Source organism: Nicotiana attenuata, unplaced genomic scaffold (genome assembly GCF_001879085.1).
Source record: "Nicotiana attenuata strain UT unplaced genomic scaffold, NIATTr2, whole genome shotgun sequence".
NCBI lineage: Eukaryota > Viridiplantae > Streptophyta > Magnoliopsida > Solanales > Solanaceae > Nicotiana > Nicotiana attenuata.
Window position 1 is genome coordinate 159,121 of NW_017671313.1, and position 10,890 is coordinate 170,010.

At 37.5% G+C, this 10,890-nt stretch overlaps 2 protein-coding genes across 2 annotated transcripts in view; one reads left to right on the forward strand and one right to left on the reverse strand.

The window, feature by feature from the left end:
* The window catches only part of LOC109207484, an 11,272-nt gene extending 7,635 nt beyond the window's left edge, over nt 1-3,637 (forward strand). The window contains exons 8-9 of the mRNA XM_019370412.1: nt 1,512-3,167; nt 3,280-3,637. Coding sequence (XP_019225957.1) covers nt 1,512-3,167; nt 3,280-3,369 — 1,746 coding nt within the window. The 3' untranslated portion in view covers nt 3,370-3,637. The remainder of the gene's footprint in view (nt 1-1,511; nt 3,168-3,279) is intronic.
* A 375-nt stretch (nt 3,638-4,012) lies between these two features.
* LOC109207488 (cingulin-like protein 1) lies at nt 4,013-10,540 on the reverse strand. The gene is made up of 9 exons (XM_019370416.1): nt 9,699-10,540; nt 9,349-9,567; nt 8,835-9,035; nt 8,622-8,744; nt 8,382-8,419; nt 8,173-8,281; nt 5,648-7,495; nt 4,770-4,918; nt 4,013-4,646 (listed from the first exon to the last, which is right to left on the reverse strand). Exons 2-9 carry the CDS (start codon nt 9,418-9,420, stop codon nt 4,409-4,411), a joined length of 2,778 nt encoding a protein of 925 aa, XP_019225961.1. The 5' UTR covers nt 9,421-9,567; nt 9,699-10,540; the 3' UTR covers nt 4,013-4,408.
* Between the last annotated feature and the right edge of the window lie 350 nt (nt 10,541-10,890).

Here is a 10,890-nt window from a genome sequence, read left to right on the forward strand (position 1 = left end):
CCCTACCCCCCTCCCCCCCCCCCCCCTAAAAAAAAAAAAAAAACAATGGACTTAGTAAGTTTCTGAATGATTTTCCACCCTGTAAGATAGGAAATATACAGATTAATAGCTGAAAACCCAAGTGTTTGAGATCAGAAAAGGAATGTTCATAAATTATGTCTGAAGATTGTTCTATCAAATTAGTTCCCTATGAGGGAAGTGTGGATTCATGAATATGAGACAGGGAAACATCAAGTCGTTTTCTCCTATTAGAAAAACCGTGTCCTTAATATATTTGGAGAACTATGCAGACCAGTTATATGAGATGATTTGATGCTTGAGACGTTTTTTCTTTTTCGACTTTCCCATTTTATTTGGGAAAAGAAAATATTCATGCTTTTATAAGTTCATTCTATGTGTATTTATAGGGTCTTAAAATGTTTACTTCCACTTAGAGAAAAGCCTAGATAACATTTTTATGCCCTGTGCTTTGTTCATTTAATTGCAGTTGCAGCAATTGTTAGATCATGACTAAAATGTCAATAGTGAGAGACGGACGTAGTTGACAATACTAATTTGAAAAGTTGAAGGCTATTCCTAAATTTTTTAACATTCCACGTACATACACTTCACTGAGTTACATTCCCTGATTGCTTGTAGTGTCTTACTGTCATTGTCCTTCCACCATTGCTACTTGTTACAATACGCCAAGTACCAGAGAGTCCGATTCCAGCTACTGTCATTACTGATCTTTACTTTGCTTTGTCTTGACACCCTCAACCATCATTTCATAATAGTGCTCTTCTATCTCTAGCTTACTTTTAACTTCTTCTACGTTCAAATATTGAATATTCTTCAAGATGGTCATTTGGTAATACTCAGTAGAATTGATAGCAAGTAAATATGCAATTACTGGAACTAACATCATTGAAGGAGTAAGAAAAGTTATGACAATCTGATGATATAGAGAAGACATTGGGGTATCAATTTGGTATTAAAAATTGCAAGAGTTATGTTTCTATGCGTAGGTCTTTCTTCTGGTGGACCTATTTTAGAACTTCCTGGAGATTGAAAAACTATCATGAACGTATTAGCTAAAAGAGGAATTCAAAAGTTACTTCTCAGACTTGTCTTGTTTCTTTACGCTTCCAATCTCACAGTTGTTCCTCGTTCCTTAGCTCCAGTTGGTCACAATTGCAATGCAGATGTAATGCCAATGATCAACTTGAGATAAGCCTTCTTTTTGGCCTCGGTGAACATGTTGATAACTGACTACTATCACCATGTGCACTTAATATCTCCCAACTTCAAGTTTCCTTGTTTACATTATGATATAAGCACAAGCGGATGATCTTCATTACATGGTTATTCTTGAATATGCTAGATCACCTGAAAGAAGTAACTGTGACTGGAAATGGAAATAAGAGGACTTATTTCTCATAGTTTAGAATGGACCAAGATAGTCTAGCACGAGCAAAGCTTGCTCATAATGTTTTGTTGATAAATTTAGTATTTCTTGGCCATTTCTTTAGGTCTTTGAGGGAGAAAGCAACTTTATAGCCGGAATTATGGAGTCATCTGATGAGCTCTATGCTGCTGCTGCTAGCTTGGGCATGGATATACGGATCTTTTATTCATATTCTTCTAAAATGACTGATGAGATCATATTATCGTGCATTGAACTTTCATTGAGGACAAGCAGAGGACTTTATCCTAAGATGCTTGAGACACAAACACTGGCAGAATCATTCCTTTCTGCATTTCCTTCAATCAATCCACTCTCAGCACATGCAATATTGTCTTCAGCGGGCTTGCTTGTTGAGTTTCTGGAATGGACACATGAATGCAGAATTCATGCAGTCCAGAAATATCAGGTTCCTGATGAAAGCATCACATTACTGAGTGCTTTGAGCAGATTTGGGGAGCGGGAGGATTCTAAATCGGGAATGACAGATTGCTCCTCTTCAGTTTCTTCTGCTCCGGGCTCTGAAAGTCTTCATTTTAAAAGCAACTCTGTGGGGACGAAAAGAAAAACCACCTGGAATATTGAAAATCTTAATATGCCTACAAATGAGTTGTTTGATTTTGATCCACCACGAACATTTTCTGAAGGCAGACTGAATCATCCCAGAGCATCTGGCCAGTGCGATTCTCGGATTTCAGAAGATATCGACTTTTTTGATGAATTTGGGAATTCTAGCTTATCATTTGACACAGAATTGTGTGTTCAAAGACAGTCATTAGACACCTATGGGACAGAAGATCTTTTTAAGGTAACTGAGCTCTGCGATTATCAGATGAGAAAAGATCCACATATGGGAGATGAGTTAAATAAACTTGAGGCTCCACAAATTGATGTGTGTTTGCATCCAAGAGAGAGAGTTTACGTGGGTATGATGAACAAATTGGATAGAAAAAATAACTATTCAGGAAATTTTAAAGAGGATATCACAGATGAGGTTATTGATATTGATGATACTCCTGCAATTAGAAAAGCTTTTCGTAATGCAAAATACAAGTCCTTTTCTACCCTGGAGCATGCAATGGAAGGGTCCAAAACAGGGGTTCCTAAAGCTGCTAAAAAACTCTTTTTTGGAGCAAGTGGTATCCAAGAATTCCCAACCACTGTGGATATTGACTCTAGCCCAGATGCCTGCACTTCTGTGAGAGACCTTGGACAAGGATCAGGGCAAGGAATGGGACAGCATTTAAATGCAGGTTTCAATCATAAAAAGAGTCAAATTAAGCACAAGAAAGGTGTCACAGAAGAGGGTGTATCTGAGAAAGTAAAATGTTTGAGTGACCTGACTATGCAAGACAATAGTACAGCTTGTTATGGCGAGACACCACTCTCAAGCGCACGTCAATCCACTCGATTGCAGCAAGGTTCACCCTGGACAATTGAATTTCTGAACAAAATGAGGGAAAAGAGTCGGTCACGTCAGCAGTTTCTCCCACGTGACCTATCAGCCCCTTGGTACGGATACCCCGACAAATCATCAGAAGTCACAAATAGAAAGAGTCCATCTACTATTGAATTTTACAAGTATCAAGGAAACAGTTGCCAAGAGGCAGGGACCGGGAGAAAGAGGCCTAAGAAATGCATACAGCAACCAGCATCCACTACTGAGAAGGCTTCAGATCGTCTTATTCCAACATGGACACCCATTGATAAGAGGGCAAAACGGGTATGCCTGCTGAAATGATATTTTGGTTTTTAACTGAATTTGAACTGTTTTTCTTTTCAAATAATTTGATATATCCTCATTGGACAATTCTTCACAGTTTGACTAACTGCAGGTGCTATCATTTGCAACAAATGGAAATGGAGGGCAAACTAACCTGATATGGAGTGATAAGAACTCTCATACATTGGGTAGACGATATTAACTCTCTTTTATGAGGTATATTGGGCCAATACAACTGAGCTCAAGTAAGTGTCAGCTCATAGAGTTTTTTTAAACCTTACATTCCTGGGACATTAAATATTATCAAATTACATGATCTTTTACAACTCATATTGCATAATTCTGCAATTGCTGGTGTCGGAAAAATGTCGTTTACCATGTACCGAACCTCTTATTTTTAATCTAGTGATATACTTCTATAATATAAACATGTTATGACTAGAGAAGCTAATGTTGATACTTGTAAACGGAGTACTGAAAGCTAAAGAATATACTTGTAACAAGGCTTCTGACTTTCATCTGAGGCTTTTTGGTTTATCTAAGGTAAAGTTGCGCTGATGATATTGAAGGAAGCCTGCACTTAAAACAAACAAAAATGACCTTATTATGAATAATTTCCCCCCTTCTTTGCCTTTTTTTTTGGAGGGGGGGGGGGGGGGTAGGGTACCACGCTTGCATGGATTCTGTGCAGCCTGATCTGCATTGTGGGTAGTATCTGAAACAAACCACCATGCATGATCATGGTAAAGGACTACATACAAGTTTGAATGACTTGCTTGTAGACTCATACTAGTTCTTCCTTGTCTATCCCAAAATGATCTCTTTTATGTACAGAAAAGTTGACATACTTTAAAATTTGTTCACATTTCTATGATTTGAATAATTTGTGAACATTAGCAACTGATCTATAGATATTATGTAAATTCTTACAAAAGGAAGGAAACCTGGATATACTGCTTGCATATAATCTAGTAAGTAGACAAATTGTGTTGGACAAAAATGGATAGAAGATAATGATAACAACAGATTCTAACAGGTGCATGACCCTCATTACCACGGTTACCACGACAATATTGCTTGTCTATGACATGGAAGTTGATAATTTGAGATGGAAGCAACTTATAATTGCCAGGGAATCTGCATATTCAGACCTTATTTTTGGCTGCTTCATTATCTTCTACAGAAGGTTGCTTTTGCGCAAATCTAATGATTCAATCATTTATTTTCCAGTGGACAGACTGCTACCTCTTTCCGTTTTTCAAATTGCGTAAAGCCATGACAAGTTGTTGCCTTTCACCTTCAACTTCTGCAAATTTGAGACTTATTTCTGAATATCTCTCTTCCATTTCCTTCAATTCATGCTCCATGTGGTTGTTTTTCTCTTTCAATAAAGCTACTTCACTTAGTAATTCTGGATCAAGTATATTTTGGGTATGGCCATTGATCGTTTCTGACGCTCTCCCTGGATCTACTTCTCTACTGCAGAAGGAGCATAAAATTAAGATTTGTGTCTGCTTTATCCTTCCACAGAACTGCAGTTTCTTGTTGATAAATTTATATGAATAGATGCATAGCAATGGTTCAGTAGTCCTATTAGTTTACCTTGTTATATTTGCAATTTTTCTGGGTCCATTCTGCACAAATCTTTCTTCTGTAAAGGCATCCTGTTGGTGGTGAATGTTCTCCCTAATACAATTTCTTCCTCCAGCAACAATAATGTCCGGAGTTGCCTCCTCAGGTGGTTCATCCTCCTGTATGTCAAGACCAGCAGTTCCTTTAGAATTGTAGTGATGTTTCATGAAGACTTCTGTGAATCTTTTTCTAAGCCGAGTTAAAAACTTGAATGAGAATACAAGATTCTAAGGTGTAGGAAAATTGACACAAAATGTCAACAAGTTGGTTTTCAGAGGAAGCGACTCATTTTATGTCTGTGCATATGTACTTAAAATCTAGGTCAATGGTTTAATAGATACTCTCTTTGTTCCATATGATTTGGCAATTTATCTTGCATGAAGATGATAGTTGTAGAAGAAAGTATTGAAGTACTAGGAATTGTGAAGTATGTGCTGAAGCTCCAGGAACCGTGACATCATACTAGAACACGAAGCTGTTCCATGAATTTGGATTCTTGGAGCATGCAGAACTTGTATAGATTGTCATCATTTGTAGAAGCATCAAATACCGAGTGTCTAAAAGGGAAATATATCATAGAAAATGGGATAAAATTCCCCATCAACCTGATGAATGCTTAATTGCTTATACTTACCTAGAAAGGAACCTGTTTGTGAATGTCATCACTGTTATTCTTTATAATATTCTCTGAATTTAATTCACTTGTAGGCATTCAATATTATTTTTGAAAAAAGGGATAGACACTAAAACATTTAGTGGACCAGTTTCTTCTCTTCTCAAGGCTTCTATATTGAAATGAGTAATATCATCACGTTTTAGGTGTGTAACTTATTTCTAATGTAAAGTACCTGTTCCTTCTCTTGGCGGTGTCCCTGTAATTTGAGCACCAACTTCATCAAGTTCTCATTTTCCAACTTTAGTTGATCTGTACTGCATCTCATTTCGTCATTCTGAAGTTGTAGCTTCTCTACTTCTGATTGTAAGGTCTCTTCTACGTTCTTCTTTTGATCATCTTCAGTCCTCAGGGGAATTAATTCCTCCAGGAACATTTCTGCTTCCCTCCTCACTGAAGCTAGCTCTCTCTCCAATTCCTTTTCCTTGTTCAACTTTTGTTCTATCTCCATTTCAGCAGTTGATTTTTCCATTTGTTGCGCATCATATCTGACTTCTCCTCTACGCTCCATTTCTTTGCAGTGCCCTGACCCTGCTATTTTTGGTCTTCCAACCTCCATTGATGAAGCTTTCAGCTGAAGAACTTCTCTTTCATAATGATCTTTTGCTGATTTAAATTCTTCTTCGGATTTCTGCAGCAATTCCTCTAAAATTTTGTTCTCCTCACGCAGAATATTTGCTTCTATCACCGCATCACTGGCCAGTTTTTCTCTCTCATCAATCTTCAATGTCATTTCATCTGATAGCCTTTTTAATTCTTCTTGAAGCTTCTGAGCTGCCTTAGCATTACTCCACCTTGCCCTTCTCAATGCTTCCTCTGCTTTTACGGCCCTCTGCTCCTGCTTAACTTTGGCTTGGGTGACTGCTTGCAGATGTTCTTCAAATTCCTGTGTCTGCGTTTCCAGTTCATTCTCCAGCGTTGAAACATTTGTTTCAAGTTCGTTTATCGTATCCAATGATTTTGAGTACTGTAATGTTTGTCTTTTCATTTCTTCCTCTAGCCGCTCCACCTGGAGTTTAAAGTGCTTAACAGCGGCTAAAGATTCTGAGTGTTCTTGTTGAGTTTTCACCTTTTGCTGCTCACATTGCTCTAGGTTATGATTAATTTCGTCATTTTCCTCTTTTAACAATTGACAATGGCTTTCAAGCTGATCCATCTGTGCTTTCAGCTCTTCGTTGTCTTTCTTGTAGACCTCTATTTCATTCTGTAGTTTTTCAATTGTCTGCTTCATTGCTTGAGATACATCAGCAATTTTAAGCTCCTTAGCTTTTCTATCTTCATTCTGACCAATCTTGAGATGGTTTGATTCTGCAACAGCCTCTAGCAAATCCTTATTGGACCTAACTTTTTCGGAAAGATACAAAATGTCCTTGTCTTTCTGGTCCAACATTTTGTTGAGGTCTCTTACTGTAAGAATGAGTTCAGAATTTGAGTCTTCTGTCTTTTGCAGTTTCAGCATCAATTTGTTATTTAAGTTCTTCTCATTCTGAAGTTTATGCCTAATTTCTTTCAATAGAGCTGTCGAACTTTTGTCGTCCGATCCTATACTATCTGAAACTACTGCCTCCACCCTATCTGTGCATCTCAGTCTAAGTTTCTCACATTCGGTTTTAAGGACATCTCTCTCCTCTTTTAGGTTGGCAATGTGTCTTGACTGTTCCTGTGCCCTTTTGGTCTCTTTCACAGTTTGCTTTCTGAGTGTCTGTAGTTCTATTTCTGACAATTCTGCCTGCCTCTCAAGCATTGTGATCTTATTTTTCATTGACTCAAAACTGTTACTTGAAGTTTCTTGGGCGTTGTCTCTCAGAAGGTCCTCCTCTGATTTGTATGTTGTATCAATTAGACTCCCATCTAAATCAGAGCCAAGCGAGCAATCTGTGGACGATCTCTGATGTAGATGACTTTCGAGGGGATTAACTGCATTTTGGGGTGTGAACTGTTTCACAAAACTGTTTTTTGGTTGAGGATCCCGTGGGACACTATTTTTCTTGAGATAATGAGATGGTTCATTCAAATCCTCACCCTGGGGAAGATGAAACAAAGAGTTCAGTTGCAATTTGCAGCTATGAGATACAAATAGTTTCTATGAAGCATGGAAATTTTAAAAGTGTTATTCTATCAGTCTAGGACAACATGGGCAAGATGTATTTGAAGCCCAGGGAATACTTGCCACATTTGCCTCTATCTGAATTGCTGTATTTGATTGCTTTTGTCTTCTGCATTTTAGCTTCTCTCAAATGTTTCATGAATTTTCTCTTTGGGAAAATGTAAAGTTCAATTAATACAAGTATAGGGGGCTTAAAAAGGGTTCTAGTTGCTGAAAACATACAGGTGTAACAATAAATGATATGGTTGATAGGGATTTAAAATGTTCCTATATTTGTTGTGTATGTGTTACCAAGTGTTTATAATGGTTTTGGCAAACACCTTTCACATAAGGCTTTATTCAGATTCTTTGAAATGTACCGGAAAACCTTAAACCCTTCCTCTTTCTTGTAAGTCGGATGTTCAATCCACAAGTGAACTTCAGTCCTAGGCGTGAGGGAGGGTGTTAGTGCCCCACATCGGCTATTGGTGGGGTGTTTGGTCTCTTTATATGGTCTTGGGCAATCCTCACCTCTTGAGCTAGCTTTTGGGATTGAGTTAGGCCCAAGTTCCATTTGTTTATCAATGCAAAAGTAAATAAATATGAGATCTTACTTCAATAGATGTACACTGTCCATTTCCATAATGACCATCGCTCCCTAGTTCTGTTTCAAAACTCTGATCTAGAGATTCAGTCCTTGAAATTGAACTATCTTCACTGCACCTGAATTTTTTTTGTTAAAACTCTACTTTAGTACTCAAACTTGTAGATAATTGAAGCCAGGATGATAACATGTTTATTGTGGTGTGAAATGCTTAATCACCTGGTCCCATGAGCTCCTTGCATATTCTGTACTGCGACCTGTTTCAAATGTATATCTTTAGAACAACACAGTTTAATGTAAAGGCTTTTGTTTGCTTTGTTTGCAAGCATTATGACAAAGTTCCCATTCTTAGACAATCTATTTTCTGTTTGGTTTCCCATTTGAGGTGCAGAGTGTGCATGTCTGTGTGTGTGCATGTCTCTGTGTGTGCATGTTAGGGAGAGGAGATAGAGGGCATACATGTAAAATTGCGCCAGTCTCCAGTGGCATTAGGGGTAGAGATACTACCAAGGTTTCAGTTGCCTCTACCAAATCTGCAAAATCGAGACCAACTTCTCCCAGGAAACCTGATTTTGATGATCCCTGAGATAACATCATGTCTACGAGTAGTGAGCAAATATTCCAACAGAATATGGTCAGAGTGCACATGGAGATTGCAATTCTGTAACTTACAGATGCCACAGCAAAGTAGTAAATATTTTGTTTAATTTGTCCTGTTTTTGGATCCCTGACTAATTTCACTGTCTCGTAGATAGGATTCTCCCATGAACAGGTTCCTTCCACAATTGCTGCTTTTCCTAGTCTCACTGTTGGCTTTCCGGCATCTGCTGGAACTAGTGAAATCATTAGTTTTTTTGCTTTTAGCTGAGGCACCTGAAATCATCATAATGTGAGAGATTCGTTAGCTCAGTGGGATCAACAACAACAAACCCAGTAGTTTCCCACAAATGGTGTCTGGGGAGGGTAAGATGTACGCAGCCTTACCCCTGCCCTGGAAGGCAGAGAGGAGCTCAGTGGGATCAAATTCCAAAAATATAGCTTATATTGAATCAAGCTTGTAGACGACTGCAATCACCCTGAATACTCTCTATTGGTTACTAGATGCAGTTAACAGCATTTGAGAAGAAACTGGCCCTTATGAAATGGACGGAAAACAAAACAAATTTCCACCTTTCTGTTACCATACCTGTGTTACCTGAAACTGCATTCTGAATACAGCTTTGATCTTCTCCTTTTTCCATTTTGATGATTTGAACATGATTGTTAAATCAGAAAATGAATCTGCCTGACCTTTCTTTGGAATTTGAGAAAAGTTGACTGCTTCACTTTACTCTGTATTTCGTATTTTTTGGTTTCAGAGTAGAGATAAAGCTGTCATCTAGGCTCTAGTTGAAGGTTGCAGATGCTTTGCTTGGTGTAAAAGTTGAAAGAAGAAAGAAAAAAGAAGAAAAGAAAATGAATATAATAAAATATTGAGTATCAAATAACAACAGCTAGATGTGTCGTACTTTTTTGAGTACATAATGGAAGGAATACCTTTATTTTAGTTGAAGTAAAGAGATCATGAGGAAGTGCCCTGCTATGACACAGCAATTCTTTTATGGCACAAGCTTGTCTTCCTTTTCTTTGTGGGACTCACTGATCCGAATCCAGACTGTCATTTGAGTAAAATAATTTTTTTCCATGAAAGGTCAAACTGTTTTCTGTCTCCACCATCATTATTAAGAAGTTAGCTAACTTTTTAACCAAGTAATGCAAAGGTTTAGTTGTAAAGAGACTTGGACTTGTACTTATAGAAGTTGAGATCTTTACTCAATAATGACTTCCGCTTTTTAGTAAACATTTGCCTTTGTTCTGCTGTCATTAGTAAGTTGAGAATTGAGATACCGAACTTTGTTTCTGAAATGGAAGGTATTTTTCATTCTATTTTAATCTTTCTCTTGTTTAAGCTGCAAAGTTCAGATCTGCAACAATTGATAGTTTATTGTTATTGGGTTTCTTTCCGACACTTACAGTCCCATTTGAGTTACAGATGACCAGAAAAAAGTGTAGGTTTGGTAAAATATGATGCTACCGCTGAACTGATTTAGGTTTTTCCAGATGTGCCCCCAAGAGCCAACAAAGACGTTGTTAAGACTATAACCCTGTTGACTTCTTAGTCTATATATACCATTCTTGTGTAATTGCATATTACAACGTTACTCTTTTTGTTGGTTCTTCCATTGTGATCTGCAAATGCGGTTTTTCACGTGATGTAACATGGTATCCCTACCTCCACCATACCTGTCTTTCTTTCCCCAACTGCAACAAGAGAAATCATCTTTTTTTTTCTCCACAATGGTGAAAACCAGGCTAAAGTTTTAGAATTTGATATATATTCTCAATAATGTAAAGAACTTTCATATGTTCATTGTAAATTTGATTTAACTTGCTATTGCTTCTTTGGTTGATTGATTTTTAAAGATACATATTCAGACAGTAACATAGGCAATGATATATATCAATCTCTGCTTTCATTTTCCGCTAGTTTGATTGCATGAGTCCTTGTATATCACAAGTGACCTAAGAAAAAGAATCCTAAATCAAAATGTTTTAAGAGTCGTGTGATGGGTGAGATCCAGCACAATACGTAAAGCACTTTTAGAGTCCGTTTGGATGAGCTTATTTTAAGTGATTTTTAAGCTAAAATAACTTTTAAGCCATAAGTTAGGAATTCTAGTTTTTGGCT

What these genes read in the sequence shown, in the direction of transcription:
- LOC109207488 (XM_019370416.1), bottom strand. Translation starts at nt 9,420, where the DNA reads ATGTTCAAATCATCAAAATGGAAAAAGGAGAAGATCAAAGCTGTATTC. An exon ending in TGCAGTTTCAGGTAACACAG is followed by an intron (nt 9,036 to 9,348) that starts GTATGGTAACAG and finishes TGATGATTTCAG; the next exon opens with GTGCCTCAGCTAAAAGCAAA. An exon ending in ACTACTTTGCTGTGGCATCT is followed by an intron (nt 8,745 to 8,834) that starts GTAAGTTACAGA and finishes ATGTTATCTCAG; the next exon opens with GGATCATCAAAATCAGGTTT.